This window comes from Serinus canaria, chromosome 6, assembly GCF_022539315.1.
Source record: "Serinus canaria isolate serCan28SL12 chromosome 6, serCan2020, whole genome shotgun sequence".
NCBI classification, from domain to species: Eukaryota; Metazoa; Chordata; class Aves; order Passeriformes; family Fringillidae; genus Serinus; species Serinus canaria.
The window spans coordinates 14,206,098-14,223,532 of record NC_066320.1 but is presented as its reverse complement, the minus strand read 5'-3'; the positions used below and the strand labels follow the sequence as shown (position 1 = coordinate 14,223,532).

At 38.8% G+C, this 17,435-nt stretch overlaps 1 protein-coding gene across 2 annotated transcripts in view; it reads left to right on the top strand.

Annotated features, from left to right (window-relative positions):
• The window catches only part of ADK (adenosine kinase), a 266,784-nt gene extending 250,645 nt beyond the window's left edge, over positions 1–16,139 (top strand). For both annotated transcript variants that reach the window (XM_030241222.2, XM_030241223.2), the window contains exon 11: positions 14,963–16,139. In XM_030241222.2, the coding sequence (XP_030097082.1) occupies positions 14,963–15,087 (125 nt within the window). In that variant the 3' untranslated portion in view covers positions 15,088–16,139. The remainder of the gene's footprint in view (positions 1–14,962) is intronic.
• Positions 16,140–17,435: the final 1,296 nt, after the last annotated feature.

Here is a 17,435-nt window from a genome sequence, read left to right as displayed (position 1 = left end):
GACTCAAAGCAACATGAGCTTTAGGATATCTATCCAGAGTTCTTCCATTGGCTTCTGGGATATCTCAGTTCTCCTCTGGCACTCCATAAATAATAAATTGATCATTAATTCTCCTCAGAAAATAGATTTTCCTGAGTTTAGTCCGTATGGGAGAATTGGGACTCATAACAGTCTAGATGCACAGCTGATTCTAGTCTTATGTGTACTGTGGTCTCCTCCTTCAAGGGGTCACTTAATTTTCCTTCCCATATGTAGGAAATAGGATACTGGACTGAATAGGCTTTGATTTGGATTTGGTCTGCGTTTCATTTGGGGGAAATGTCTGTATTTTATCTGTGGCACACTTGTGTGTTTTCAAAGTGTGTATTTGGAACATATTTGGAGAAGTTCTTGAATGTCTCCTTAGCAGCAAGCCCTGTGCAGTAGTGTAGGTAATACTGCCCAACATACATATCTTCTGGCATTGGATCTAGCACTGACCAGCTGCAGTGTTACCGTCCTGACTGAATTTTTACAACAGGAAAGTTATGTTCTCTTCAGTGCTTTTCTGCTTCTTTCTTTGATTGAGGTTTTTATCAGTTGCTACTACCTAGGCAACAGTACATGTAATGTTTTGATTTCAGTGTCCTTGTAGTAAAATGTTTCAAAATTATTCCCTTAACTAAAAAATTTGCTCAGTGTGACAATATCCCCTCCTGGAAACCTAATTATTTTATTCAAACAGCAGAGAACAAGACAAGACTCCCATAGCAAAGTTTCCCATACTTCTCTAGCGCCAGTATATTAACATGACTGAACAGTGGTTTTTCTGGAGCAGGTCTTGGCTGAGAGGGGAACGTGGGCTACAATGAGAACTAACCCCATCACACAAGATTTATTTTGCATTAGGAGGTCAGGTTTGTTAGACTCTATCATATTTTGAAAGGTCTTTTACAGAGGCACTTTCTTCCAGAGGCATAACTCACAGTTTGTAGGGAAATTCCTTCTCAATAATTATGCCAATGTGGCAAATCACCCCTTACGTTTCTCCATGTAAAAGTAAAAAAAAAGAGAACTCCTTGTTTTTTTCTTACTAGAACCAGTCTAATTACCGAAGCTCTTGAGACCTTAAAGTCAAGACAAAGTTTAAAGACACAAAGTTTCTGAGCACTTGTAACTCTGTGAGCTGATTCATGAGTTCAGCATTTCTGAAGCTGTCAGCCTCCAAGGAGAACTAGCTCGCCCCAACAGCTAGCAGCAAGAAATAAACCACATTCTTCAGCTGAAAAGTGGTTTTATTAAGTTGGCACCAGGAATATCTCTGAATTTCTTGCCTCTTACTGCAGGCATCAAGTCACCTGCCACTCAGGCTGGCGCAGTGCATGAATAAGAGACTGGGTTTTAAAATTGCTGCAGGTATCTTTATGCTAAAAGCACCTCTCTAAACAACACTAACACAGTTTTGCCTTTATTGCTCACCAGCAACACTGCTATCTTTTACAAGTTTAAGCAATAATAGTTTACTTTGTTGCATCTCAGCACCTCTTGTGGTTTTCAGGAGTACCGCAGATATTTGGTTGTAAATCCCTGAAATATCCATCAATTAAAGTTGCAGTTCCACCTCCAGATTCATATGACATTGAAAAATCACTTGAGCTTTGCTGACATGGCTTATGCCACAAGAGTCCTCTTAATGGAATTACAGCCTTAGTTTGTAGAGTTTGGGGAGATGATTAAATTAACATTTATTTATTACTAGTCAGCCCCAGTTTGAACCATTGCAGTAATGATAATCAAAGCGTGCTTAATGGCAATAAATATGAGCAGTTTGACCGTCGTATGCTTTCCTTTATGCCATCCTGCTCTCTTCAGCCAGAGCAGGCTTGCCTTCTGTTTGAACTCCCCTTTGTCATTGCCACCGTAACTAATGAAAACAATAAGCATCTGTTCTGATAGTTGCTGCCATTGTTCCCTGCAAAATCTCTCCCCTAGAATCTGTCTAGTCACTGGAACTGAGTACAGAGTTCATAACAAATGAATAGGAGAAGGTCTAAAATCGATGTTTCTTCAGGTTCCATCAATATAAATATATTGACTTAATAATCTGCTATGATTTAGTCATATACTACATGGAAAGTACTAGAGTATGAAATGGAACCACAAATCATTTTCAAGTAGCATGATAAGGCAGTGACAGAACGATTGCAGCAAGTGTGTATTACTTATCACTGTGCTATAAAGATGTTATACCATTCTCAAGGAAAAGGAATCCCAGGGTAGAAGGAGCTCTTCATTAAGCATTGTACAGTGCCAGATAGGAGCTGATAGCAATTTGCCTCTGTCAGTATCAAAGGGGAGGTCAATGGCTCAAACCACCTGTCAATTTAAAAATGGCATTGGTAGCTTTCATGTGCTGGGGAATCTCATAAAGCTGCTGGCTAGAGTTTGGAAGCTACAGTCACTTTTTTTTGGTGCATGTTCTTCCAGAATAAGCAGTTCTCTCTCTTTCTCTTTCTTGTGAAGCCCAGCACGAGCCTTTATGAGTTGGTCAACTCCTGTCTCAGCTATCAGACGACCACTCTGATAGAGATAGGGAGAGCAGCAAAAGAGGAGTCATCCTCTTTTATATGTCCTTTTGTGAGTGGGCCTCATGGCATCCTTATCTCCTCCTTAGTGACCACAGGGATTACTGAAGATACTCTTCTCTTTTTCTGATTCTGTTTGAGCCAAACTGTCTCAGTAAAGCCATTTCCTCATCTTTAACAGAGAGGTTAATTCCAAGCATTATTTTTCCATCTTAATCCAAATGTCTCTACAAATTAAATACAGACCTTGGACTTGTAGGAGTTTGCCTAAAGGTTCTCACACTGTTCAAATTTTAGCCTCTGTTCATGAGGTAAATGCAAATGATTTTCAATAGAGTGACATCCAGCTTTGATTTCAGAACTAAGTAATAGTTTATATACTTCTAAATTATTGAAATATTGAAATACTATATTTTGTGTGAAAAATTCTTTGAATATATTATGCATATTCATATATGTGTATCTATAAGACCACAGTACAAGAAATAAAAATACAGGTTCACAAAAATACAGAGAGCACAGAATAATTGGTCATCATTACTCCTCTACTATTAAGTGTTTGAATCAGAAACCTCTTTTAATAGAGGTCTGGTTCTGTTTTCTGAACACACTAGATTTGCTTTGGAATACCTTGGCTGAAGCTGGTAGATTTAAACATGTGTAATATTGATAAAATGAAAACATAATTAAAACCAGTGTAATAATTCTTATGCTCTTGCTCTGTAGTATCCATCATTTATTGAAGGACTCCAGTGATTTTCAAAATAAAAAAAATCATCTTGATGGGATTTGATATCATCTGAGTTGACCCTGCCTGAAGCCAGGGGCTGGAGCAAGTGACCTAAAGAGGTCCCTTCCCACCTAAATTGTGTTATGATCCTATGAATTTTAATCCTATTGATATTAAGTTCCCAGGTGCCAGTTCCTGCTCCTCTGAAAATCCAGACTCAATCATCTTCAGAGGGGAATGTTGGTGGCTCCAGAGTAGGAGCTGCCCAAATTAAAAAATGAAGCTCAAAGAGTGGGAATTCCACCTTTTTGCAATAAATCTCTTCTAGGGCAAAAGGGGACTGTACTTATGACTCTGTCTAATAAGTCCCTTGTGTATTTCTTGTGCAAGCATTGTGGGAATAGAAGCATGTGCACATGTGAGAAATGAGCTCTTATGAATAGTTCCTATATGGCTATTCCAGGAGTGCTAAACGTGCAAAAAGATCTGATAATGCCTTCAGCAGAGGCAGATTTGAATGGCTTTTTCAGTAATTTATCAGTAAGCTTGTGACTATATTAAAAAAGAAAGTTACTTAATAGATTTCTAGGGCTCTTGAACACTGGGGAAGAATTTGCTTACACTAAAAAATGAATTTTTTTTTCTCTTATTTGTTGTATTTTCCTCTCTGTATAAATCTGTGCTGTAAGGGCTGCTCTCCCTCCAGTATTCACCACCCCTAGAACATTCTAGATTCATTGAAATAGGAGTAGAAGGAGCTAGGAACAGTTCTTAACTGAACAGCAGGAGCATGATATCAGAAGCTACTTCATCTACTTATAGTGGTCTTTAATTTTTCTAAGGTTTTTATACTTGTGTGAAATACCTTGGGAAATTGCCATCATTTTTTAACCACATTTGATAGAGGGAAATACAGTGGACAAAAATTCACTGCTGTGAAGTACTCCCTTCTGATAACAGCAGAGCTCTGAGATGCAGAGCTAATTGCCAGCTGGGAGCAAGGGATAATTTTTTGGTGATATCAATTAAATATGTGTGTGCCTGGAACTTGTAATGGCTGATATTTGCTACAAAATTTATCTTCACCAGCAAAGAGAGAGGGGATACTACTTTGAATCATTCTGGCTTTTTTTTTGAAGTAAAGATAACTGTTATAACAGAAAGCAGCACTCTCTTAGTTTTCATTTGTGCAGCACTGCTGGCTAATTGCCTCTGAGCAATCCTGTTGTTACTGAGATCATGGCGGGTGAGATAGGAAGCTTTGAAATAAAAATACTTACTTAGTGTCATCAGCACTTTGACTGACAGCCCATTTTGTCTGTCTTTACTGCTCCTGGTTTATAAACAGCATACAGGAGTATAATAGCTGAGGTGCAGAGAGGGCATCAATCTTTGCTTGCTAGGGGATAACCTGTCAACATGTCCATGACTTACCACCCCTGTGTTCTGATGGCATTCGGAACTCTGTCAGATAAACATGCCACATAAACCCAGGCTATTAGAGGACCACGTTATCTCTGTAACTGACCTTCTACAAACTAGAAAATGGCCAGATTATATGTTCCCAGTTGATTTTTTCTCAATCTCAGCTAGAGGCACATCATTATTCTGATCAATAGTGTAGCCAGTTGCTAGTAATTTCGACATTAGTATTGGCTCATTTTCAAAATTTGCCACAGTTTGAATTGCAGCTACTTAAACAAAACCATAAAAATAGATATCACTCAGAAAAATACATGGAATATTTCTGTTTTCTTTTTAGTTCCCAACTTCTTTGTTTACCAATTTCCATTCAGAATTATTTCTTTGCAAAGAATACCCTCTTCTATGCTGATATTATACATAAACCTATTTGCATGTGTTGTCCAAGTATAATTGTGATTATACTGCTTTCATTGTTTTAATTGCTACCCTTTTCTTGGTCTCTAACTGTTCCTCCTATTTTCATTACATACATATTCTTATAACACAGTAATGTAAATATAGTAACTCACATTTTCACCTGTTCCATTTAAAGGCAATCTAGAAAAAGACATGGTAGAATAAAAGTAAGGCAAAACATAGTATACTTGCTGTCATCTCTTAAATAACATGTAGGAGCGAAAGATCCACTTAAAAGGATCAGTGTATGGAATTAAAAAACCCTCAGAAGTTTCTAATTAGACTGAAGCAGGACTTGATTCCTTTAGCCTCTGTCTCTCTTCCTGTCAGTGACACTGTCAGTGTTAAGGGAGCCTCAGTACATAGCGAGAGGATTAATATTTTGCAAAATTGGTTTTTAAAAGGCCTAATTTACCTCACCATAAATTCAGTGACATTCTGGACAGCTTTTGTGAAAAATAAACGTCAAATAGGTTGTGTACACTTTAAAAAACAAACCTGCTCTGTTAAAAATAGATTTTGAAAACCAATTACAAAGTTCCAATTTTTGCTGTAATAGCTATGGGACAATTACAAATTGACTTAACGCCTCAAAGCAAGTCATCACCGTTTAAAATACTTTGTCATGCCTACTATGCCTACCCTCATAACATTTCATTTTATGTTAATGTGTCATGTGTTAGAAAATCATGTAATGATAAAGAAAATGTTCATGTGGAAGGTTAGAAATTACTTTAATGAGTTACTATTACCTTGCTTGCAGACTGTTGGCAATATTTTTGTGTTATTTTAATGTATTCTGAATAGAGACAGAGGCACTCGTCAGATTGGATCATCAAGAACATTCCCCTGGGAATCAGGGCAGGATATAGTCCCCTAAGAAATGATGTGTCAGATTAAGCTGATGCTGTATTTGCAGGAGATAAAACACCACACATTGAAATACAAAACCACACTGAAATAAATTGTCTGTTTGACATCTAACATGCCTCAGTGGGTGCTAAGGACATGGACACAATGACCATAAGGACACTTCTCAGGCCGTGATGTTCACAAGCTGGGTCCTCTCTCACTTACAGCTCCTCTGTTATATAACAGCATGGTAAAGTCTTGAATTTGTTCACTTCCCCCACACTGCAATGGGCCCATACTTGAAGTGGGAAGATTGCAGTAAAAAGGAATTAGAAGGAAGAACATGGTGGCAGTTAAAAGCAGTGGTAGTAGCAGTGCTTGTAGGATGATTTGACACTGATCTCTGACCCAGTGGAAAGGGACATTACTGTTGTTGGTGATCAGTACATTTTTGCTATCACTCCAGAACTCTAACAGATATTTAAAGAGGCAAAAGATATTAAGTGTCACTGCATTAAAATAGGAGCATTATGAATATAATGCTAGGGTAGGCTCTTTCAGCCCACAAAAGTCAGGAAATTCACAGGCTGCCTAGCTCCCATATTCCCTCTGCACTGGGTGTTGCTTTCTTTTCTCCTTACATACTGCTGGCTTGGCTGTGTGGAAGCACACCTGCAAATAAAACTCTCCTGAGATTCATGCATATGAATCTTGGCTATGAAGTTACATTCGTGCAACCTTTTTTGGACTTGAATATATGTTAAAAACCGAGTAGAGGATAGGATATATTATTCCATTTGATTATCTTTAGGACTTCATTGTATCTATGGTAAATTAGTGCAGTTCTCTTCCTTTTATTCCAAGCAGTAGATGTAATAATTGGCACCATTTAGTATCAATACAACAGGTTTGAGGCTCAGAAACTTTCCACAGGTACTAATAAAAGAAAGCTTATTTCACTCTTCTGTCTCAAAAATTTCTAAGAATTTTAGATTTTGCAGAACACTTCTAGAAAATGCTTTTAGGAAAAACAAAGATAATTATCAGCCTGGAAAGTATTTTTTTCAAATAGAGAAGATACTTGCAATGAAAATATCTGTTTCTGGTTTGGCACATGCAGTGCCTTGGATACTCCTTGTAAGCTTGGAGGGGGATTTTTTAATCAAATGTTTTCCCCTGGAGGCTACCGGAGAAAAGCCTAAGGCAACCAGATCCTGATCCTAAAGGAAATTTCCCAAAGCTCATCATGTGGACTTAAAAATGAAAAATGGGACCAAACCATGAGAAGTTATAACTTTGTTAGCATTTTCCTCTTCACATTATTCTTGGAGCACATTATAGACTGAAATAGTTCTTTTCTTGGACAGTAAGATGCACTGGGGAATTTAGTAGAAGTGATATGCAACAGGTTATAGAGTCCACTGAGGATGTTTAATGTGGAAGGATGTCAGACTATGAAATACTGCTTATATTTATAACAAAATATAACAAAGCTCCAGCTTTGAGCTATTCCCTCTCAGAAGGTGGACAGTATGCAGTCAAGGCACAGGGCAGTGATAGAAAATCTCACATCAATCTAAGTAGGCTTCACCTCAGGGTCTGTTTTCTCAATCTGGTGGCACAGGCTTCAGGAACAAACCACAACAGAGCAGCATACACCCTTCCTACTTGAATAAAAGCATCAGAGAAACAAGACTGCTGATTTTCCTTGGAGGGAGTCTCTGGTGGGTCTGAGCACATAGAGGCCCTGGGAACTATGATGACACCTTGTTCTCTGAGCTGCAGTGAGCTGGCCCAGTAGAGCCAAACAGTGGCAATCCTGTGCAATGCAATTAAATTATTCAGCCTTGAGTAACTGATTCCTAATGGAATAATAGGGATGTAATGAAGTTTTTTTTTTTGTTTTTTTTTTTATTGTCACCTTTCTGCAGAAATCTTTCATTAACATTTTCCACATGTAGTCCTTTAAAGCTTTAGACACTGTGTTCTTTTTTTTGTTTTGTGTATTCAACACCTCCTCTCCATTCCACTAAAAGGCTGCTAAACTGAAAACACTCCTTTCACTTATTCATAGTTGTCTAGTAAATGCAAAGTTGTATTATTTGCACGTGTCCATAAGTGACTGTATAACCTCAGACTGAGAAATATGTACACCCATCTGAGTGATCCTTACAGAAATTCAATGTGTTGAAAATGTATCCATAAATAAGAGGAAAACAAGAGGGATAGGCATAGCAATACCAATATCACTGCATTTCTTAAAACGTGCTTGGTTTAGTATTCATGCTGCTGGTTATAAAATAAGAAGTTTCTTGTACAAAGGCAGTGAAATGTTTTTAGCACATGACCATTTTATAAATAAAGTAAATATAGACTTCTGAAACATTCTAGTCATGATCTCATGGTTTTGTCATTCTCTGGAAGTAAAAATATTGACATTTACCAAGCTGTTTGTTCCAGCTTTCTGGTCTCCTGCAGTTTATTTATATAACAACCTTATCGATGAGCCTCTTACTCAGCTCTCTAGGTTTAACTGAGTTGAGTCGATTTGCTACCACAGCTTCAAGTCGCTGTTACAGAACAAGCAAGACATCCTAATAAAGCTGTAAACGTGTTTACTCAAACATGGTATTGATTTTACTTGGAGAGGGAGAAGCTAGTGCTTAGCATGGTGTCAGGGAGGATGAATTTAACTGCAGTTTTTCATTGTCATCTGTCATGGTTGTGAAACACTAAGTGAAGCCACAAGAGGATAATTAGAATTGCCAGAAATTTAGCCCCTAAAATCAGTTAACCACTTGAGATTTTTGTAGTTTAATTAGTTTTTATTAAAACTTTCCTCCTGTGGTATAGTCAGGAAGGATTTTCTGATGTTCTTTCCAGTGAGAGATTTCAAGGTTGCCACTTGTTAGATATACATCTTAAATGACCATTTTTATGGAAGGGCTGGTAACCTTTTTTCTCTCAATTGTAATTAGCCTGCCACTGAAGTCCTGTAACAGCACAGAGCCATTTCATTTTAAAGGAGAGAAAAAGACACGTGTTTCTATGCATATACATTTGTAGTTAATAACATATATATGCATGTATGGCATCATTTTTACAATAAATTTTGTGAAAGTGCTAAAGTGCTTAAAGGTTGAAAGAAATATAGAGTGTTTGAAGATGCTTACATTTAATTTGTCTTATATACTGTAAGTCTGATGTGTCAGACCACAGTGCCAAAAGACATGAAAACAGAAGCCAAATCCCACCCTTAATCAAAAGCGTTTCCATTTAGAATAGCCAACATTTGGTTTGATAGCAATGGGCAGGGCCTCTGGCTTACCACAGTTCTTGGCTGTAATATCCACCATCTGCCACAAAATTAAAAAAGGAGAAACCTCAGCATGTTGACGTACGGTCATTCAGTGACTATATTGCAGAATCCACTGATGCCAACATCTTTTACAAAATCTAGGGTGGCTGGTTGGCTCTTGGCAGCAGAACTGCCAGCCACCCGATTACTACTGACCAGGCTCATGCTACATTAGCCTGCTCCAACAGTGCTAAAAGACCTCAAAAAAAGCCCCAACCGTATCAGCCACAAGGCGTTGACTGGGTAATGTTTCTTGAAATCTTCATCTTCCCACACTCCTGGCCTGGAAATGTGGTGGGATCACATAAAAATAGATGAGCGTCCCAGCAACTGTGATAAATTCTGTATATGAACAAGAGTGTGAAAAGGTGCTTGCAACTGTCCCCATGGTGGAATAACACTGTTTTTTTAAAGTGCAGTTCTCAAATTAAGCTGTAGAAATTTTAAATACAAAAAAGAGGAATCGGCTAAGCTGGTCAGGATTCTTTTTGTGGCTGGGACAATTTTGGTGGTGAATGGCCTGGCTAGCATTGGTTATATACTTCAGGGTTCATCTGGAAGCACAATTGTCTGGGAACATCACAGCAAAAAGGTTTTGAGGGACTCTGACTCAGGGTCAGCCTGTAGTTGTTTATAATTGATGCATTTGATAATTGGATTTTTTCAGCTTTTCTCTCTTGCATTAAAAAAAAAATTAATTTTGCCATGGGCATTTTATAAAGGTTGGAAGTGTGAGAGAAACTGCAGAAAGACAAGTAGTGGGGAGCTGGGTGTCGGAGGCTATAAATGGATTTTCAGCCAGCATTAGTAATTAACAGTCATTAAAATTAATTGTCAAGTGTACAATTTGAAATGAAACATTTGGCTTCAATATGAGCTGTTTTTAAGTGTTGTTAAACCATTACTGGAGCAGACCAGAACTGTTTTAAATCTCCACTATCAGACTCCCACATTCCTGCCCAACTGCACTAGTTTTAAGTGTTCATTATTATTACCACTAATAATCTGGAAATAAAACTTTCAAAGAAATCACTGATTTCAGTGAAATTGCCTCTGAAATATCTGTTTTCTAGAAAATCAGCTTGGTTTTCCTTGAATGATGTTTAAGTTCTACTCAGCTCTAAGGAGTACAAAGTGAATAAAACACCTTTTGTGTCAGTCAGTGGACTGTCTTGCTGTGTCCTTTCAAACTTAAACTGACATCCCCAAAGAGATTTGAGCTGGTCTCAGTGAGAGCCTCGGTTTGGGTCTGGCGCCACTTCTGGCACTTGGCTTACAGGACTTTCATTTGGTGGGGAGCACAAAAAAGAACAAAGCAACTTCACTTTTCCATCCCCTATTCTGTTTGTAGACCTAACAATTACAAACATTGTCTTTGACAATATGTAATAAGAAAGCTGGAGGTAATAAAGATTAACTCTCAATTATTTCAGGCACACTTTTCAGAGCAAAGTGATTCCAGAGTCGCTTTTTTTCTCCTGAGCAGAAAAGAAATAATTAAGGACCAAAAATAGTTATTGGTATGTTGTAATCACTTCTATCATCTGAGAATGCAAATACATTTTGTACTACTCTAAGGTTTAAAACAACTTTTGAAGCAAAGTTGCCTTTTTTCTCTGAAGATAAATGGGATGAATGGGACCCAGTTCCAAAGGAGTTCTCACCGTTAGTGGGTGCAAGGTTGTTACTTGGTTATCCATGCCTGTGAAGGGCAAAAGGCATCCCAGTCTACTCTGAAAGCTTACCAAGATGGCTCATTACTTTAAGGTGGCTTGCTAGACATCCTGCAACTGCATTTTCCCTTCCTCCACAAACAGTTGGCATGTCAGAAAACAGGGCAGAAGGCAGACAGGAAAGCCTCGAGGTAGTGGTGCACAATGCTTGCAGCACCATCCACAGCTCCAGCAGTGCAGAAATGCTACTGCACAACAGCTTCAGTTAGAACATGGCAAACAATATTGCTTGAAGTTGTTTTGGTAAAATACTTGAAGTGAGGCTGTCTGGTGCAGCCAGAGTTTACTGCTGCTTTCTGGACTCCATTCCAGTGATAGCCAGGGACCAGTTCAGACCACAAGGAAATGAAGTAGATGCTGAGCTACCTTAGTATGTGCTGGGATGATCTAGTGATCTGTGATACAGGATCAGAATTCAATCCTGCCCTTTTGGTCTCTGAAGTTGTAGGAGTGTGAAGTGAGTCTGAAGCCATGTTCATTTATCTTCTTGCATTTCCAATCATGGCACCTTAAGGGATTACAGCCTTCAACTGCTTCTCATCTTCCCTCCATCGCCCTGCTCGCTGGTCAGGCAGTTTGAGTGCTCACTAACCCAATTCAGTTTCAATCAGCTGCGTTAGCAAAGATCCCCTGCTCAACAGCTACTGTTTAAACTGATCTGGCTCGTTTTGACAGGGTATCAGGTTATACCAGCAGCAAAGCAGCATGGTGAAAAACAGATGGGGGAATAACTTCTTCAGCTGGAACTCAGATCTGAATTGATGCCTTGAGAGTATGACTCATGGGGTTTGCATCACTGTGCCTTATACACTGGGGGAGGCAAACTCTGAATTATATTCTGACCATGTTGCTTTTTACTGCATTAACTAAAAAGAACATTCTGCAGCTAAGGCAGCCAACCTGATAGAGCTCTTTGCTTCTCTGCTCAAACAGCACTGCTTTCTGGTGTTCCCTCGGGGTCTGCTTTGCCAACTGCCTAGTCTTACTGTGTGATGTAGCTCTGTTTGTGATATGTGTGTTTGTATTGTCATTCGATGCGGTATTGTGTCAGATACTGCTATTTCCATTTCATCTATGAAGCACATACCTTTTAAGAGAAACTCAGCAGACAAGAGAATGGTTTGAGGGCAAACTCCCCTCTGAAGTTTCTACATATGTCATATATGACAGCTGTACTTAATGTCATTTCTGCAACACTCTTAAATCACAGAGATCTCTCATTTCTATCCCCAATTAGAACAAGATGTTTTTTCACCTGACTCTGCTTTCACTTAGATCAGAATAAATAAGAAGTAGCTTCACTGAAGACAAAAGACTCATACTAACTTGAAACTACAATGAGCCTGGGAGGTGATGACAGTGTCAGTCTAGTTGGTATTGAAAAGTAATTCATGTTTTATGGTCTTTTGCTCTGTGGATTTTCTCATCTTCATGTATGCTTGATGCCTTGATAATAAATGAAGAGGATATTTGTTCTTTCTTGTATAAACCTCTCTCTAAATTCATGCTTTGCACAAAACCTAGCCCCATGTTTGCCTTTGGAGACCTGCCCAGTGCATCTTCATACTTACTGAGTCAGAAATGGACTGTCTTAACAGCCTCATTTTACATATGGTTACAACTTGCTCTCAAGTTTTAACCACCCAGAAGCACACTGGCAAGCTCCTGCCTCCCAGGCAGTTTAAATTTAATGATTGACACCCTCCACATATCCAAGAAAGTTTCTCCTAAGAATGCATGTTAATTTAATGGAGAGCAGACCATTTTCATCTTGTTATTCAGAAATGATCTGATTTCTGCCAGGCATGCTGTTTGAATTTCTCAACTGTTACCCAACTATTGCAGCTGGACCATCCTGCCACAGTTGTGTTGTCTGTCATCCCTGACTGCCATCAGTGATAGCACTCACAGCACAATTTCTTCCTGTTCCAGATTCTTCTCTTTGTATATTGATAACTCCTGTCATCTTCACTTGTGCTTATGGACTTACCTTTTGTTGGTGAATGAGTAATTTTGTCCCAGCTAGTGTCAGTCAATATCTGTGAAATTCCAGCCAATACGTAGTTCTCTAGAAAATACTGATATCAGTAACATACAAGTTTTCTCCTTTTATAACTAATCTGCTTTCTCTCTATGGCCTCCCTATTCCAATGAAAAGTGTTTGATTTATAGATTTTGCAGTTTCAAACTCTTCTCCAATTTGGTGCAGTTTAGAGAAAACTGTATATCAATTAGGCTTCTTTTTGCTATCAGTCATGACCAAGAAGCCAAGACAGATATTGGTAATTGATGGAAACAGGTATTTTGCTCCCCAGTAATATCCTTCATTAATCTAACCTTCTTTTTCTTCTTTTACATAGTATTTAATCTCCAAAGAGCAGACATCATTGCATAGAATGAAATATTTTTATTATCTTCTGAAATGATGCTGTAGTGTATCACAAAAGGAAATATTTAGAAACAGAGCACAGGTTAAATGACAGCATCATGATATGATGTGGAACCTTTTCCTAATAGTAAACCGGATGAACAGAGAAAGTGAATATGAAAGCAAGCTAGCAAAACATATCAGCTTAGAATCAAAATTTGTAATATGTCAGAAGTTGGTACTTATGAGTTTTACACAGTACTTAGCAGAGACATGGTTTCAAGACTACATTTGTACTGTCAAGGCACAAAGCCTGAGCATGACAGAAACTTGAAATGGTGGATGAAATCTTTAAAAAGAACATCTTTCAGCTTGCTAGAATTCTGATTTTCTTGGGCAAGTCTCACTTTCCTTCTGTGATTGGACAGGAAGAGAGATACATCTGAAACATATTAAAAACAGGATAAAAGTGAATAAAATATTACCTCTAGAATGACAGTGGAGTTTTAAATTATAAGATACTAAGTTTACTTCTCACATCTTGAAAGCCTCTTCCAAATTTAAAATACATATTTCACCTCTGCCATAAGTTCTGTCATGCTTTTGATCACAATAGCTTCAGCCAAGATAAAATGCTTCAGAAATGAGGGACTCAATCCATAAATCCATTCTGGTGCTGCTTGTACTAAACTTCTCCAAGTACCTTTTTAGGACTGCCTACTCTGTTCATTTAGGAGGTGCTCAGGTTTTCAAAGTGCTCAGCTCTCAGTGATTCCTGAGTTTCCAAGCTGTGCATGCCAGGCTGTGGCAGCTGAAGGCATGCCCCTCTTCTGAGAGGCGCCTGGTTCTCTGCACAGTTTGCTGTTCAAGGGGGTATCTGCACATGCTATGGGGTACCTACTGTTGCTGAAGTTTTAGATTAAATGTCCCATTATCAAAGGCAGCAGATGTCATCTAACTTTCCTCATCAGGTAAAAATTTTTCATTTTCTTTGCACTGTGAGCACCTGTAACTCTGAATACAATGTTTCTCTATTACGTGTCTTTTTTTTGGAGAAAAGCTTGCACACAGTTGTGTTGGGGCTGTAGCTGTAGCCAGTAAGAGCAGATGGAACTCTCTCCAGCAGGGAAAACTTCTTTGTTTTTAAAATGTTCTTTGAGGAATCAGGGGTTATCTCTCTAAAGAAGAGAGCAGGAATTCTGTTAAAATCATTTTGAGAACACTAATAATGATCAGTCTTGATAATCTTTAATTTACTGGAAGCTACCAAATGGAGACTTCATGAAGAAATAGCAGCACCACCATTCCAGCCCTGCAGTTCACTCAAGAGCAATTCTCAATTTAAACTGGCTGGGCTGTAGGGGTACATACAGGCAGGCCAGTTGTTCAGTGCTTTGCCCTGTAACAAACTGATACACTCAAAAAACTAATCTGACCATGTTCTTCCTTCTCTTTCTCTCCCACTGTGTCCCATAGGCTTTCTGTCCCAGCTCGTCTATGACCGGCCGGTGACCGAGTGCATCCGGGCTGGGCATTATGCAGCCAGCGTCATTATCAAGCGTTCAGGTTGCACCTTCCCAGAGAAGCCTGACTTCCACTGATAGTGGTGAATTGGAGGGATCAAGAGTAACTTCTGTGTTGCCATGGGATTGCTGCCTAAATTTTTCCTCCTTCTCTTTCCTTACCTTTCCAGTACCTGCATCAACGCTTCTGTACTTCTGTTCATTGTATTCTAAACAAAATGTATATTTCTATGGTGTTTTCCATTTCATACATCTACCATGTCTCAGTAGTCTTAACTTTTGGGAACAGTGCTAAGTGAAGCTTATTATCTCATCCATCAGAAAAAAGTGTTCTATTTACACAGTTTCCAAGGAAGTCCCATTTAAATGACACTGCTGATTAACACCATTAAAATACTTCTCTTGAATTATCTAGTTTGTATCCAGCAGTGGCCAAACCCTATTCAACTTACATGAAATCAACAGACCTGACTTTATTCATAACTTAACCTTATAAACAGGGAGTTGTTGTATCTATCTAGTAGAGTCAGACCTGTGTAAGGAGTGGTGTAAATGTCCCAGGCATTTCCATACATATTGGAGTGTTCAAGATCTGGCCATCAGATAGTCCAGCTTCCATGAAAGTACATCACTGTTTTGTCAGTAATATAAAGGCCTGATCCACAGTTGTATTATCTTGCATTCAGCCATCTTGCACTGATGGCAGTAGCTTTGGGTCTGGCCACTTTTATCTCTCAGTACATCTCTAGGTCTATAGGTACAGTCACTTTTATCAGTCAGGTGAGCTAGCAGATAGGTACTTTCAGTGATTTCAGGGCAGATGCTTGAGTTGGTGATGAAAATAAACATACAAATAGGTCCTATCTCCTCCATGTGTGTTTTCTAGAGGCTGCATTAAGGTACACATAATGAAAATGAGGTACAGAAATATTTATGCAGGATACATTGACAGGATATGCCAAATGGAATCTCTGAAACGCACATTTTTAAACTTTTAATTTACTTTGGATAATTAAGCAATATGGTGGATTTTGTTTGTATTTACAGTATTCAAAAAGGTGATCTGACACTGCATTCATTACTTTGCTATGTAATTTGATACTGATAAATAAAAAATTGTCATACAGTAACTTCTGGTTTTGTTTTGGTGTGTGTCTGTCTATTTCTGTGTATTCTGCCAAAATGGGAATAAGATATGGGTGCTTAACCCACAGGGCATGCTAAATCTGAATGTTTTAAATGTGACTTTCAGCGTCCAAGTGGGTGTTGAAGGGTGATCTCAGCAGTAAGTAAGAGAAGGAACATCAAATTGGTGTTTGTACCACAGAAAAGATGAAATATTAAAGGCTAGGGTTCACCAAAGAATGTTAAGTCAGCACATGGTTCATACTTTACTGCCTAGGACGGAACAATGGACACACAGAGATTGAATACTTCTTTGTAGTTTATTGCAAAGAGCATGGGGAGGAATCAAGGCTGAGATCCCAATTCCCTTGTTGGTCACTGTCCAGTCTGACACATTGGACAACAGGCTCTATTATCTTGGAGATCACCTGGTGTGGGATTCCTGCAAGTGCATCAACCAGTGACTTCTGCAAATGCTCCCGTGTCCGTGGAACTGCGGCGCCGCAAGCACAGGGCACAGCTCGGTGAGTGCCTCCCTTCTGCAGGGCCTCTGGCTCACACTGGCTACCTGAGAAAGGCTCCATGTACAGCCCTTGTCTCTCTGCCAACGCTACAGCTTTGTGCAAGTAAGACTGCTCTGGTTTCATCATAGTGTAACTCTCAAAAGTGCTTTAGGCTGTACATTTCTCATGTTCGAGCATAGGTGAGAGGAAGAGAAATTAATATGTTGGAGCGAAAATAGAATGGCAAACAAAACTAAGAGACTGCAATGTGCATGGTCTTCAGGCTTTATGGGTTGATCAGAAGAATGAGATTTTTTTTATATCTCATAGTTAATTCCTAATTTCTTAACTTGATGTATTCATGTGATATGCTTTAATCAAGAAAAACTGACAGGCTGAAGATGGATGTGTTGTAGTCCCTGCTTTTAATATATGGTCACATATGCCACACCACTCTCACTGCATGAATTTGCCTGTCAGTAAGGAAAACCCCAGTGGTTTGGTGGTTAAATTTGCTGTTCGTCTTGCTCTACACCCATGACGCTTTCCATTCCTTTCAAAAAAACTTTACCAATGTCTGGTCTGATAATTGTGGCTGATTTAAAATGAATATAGATATGTAAACATTGTTTATCTTACCAATGAAACTACAAGACACTTGTATTCCGTGAAGAAAAGGAGGATATGTAAAGGCAAGTAGTCATAACGTTGTGGAGACTCCTTCTCTTTCTCCTTCCTTCCTTCCTTCCTTCCTTCCTTCCTTCCTTCCTTCCTTCCTTCCTCCTTCCTTCCTTCCTT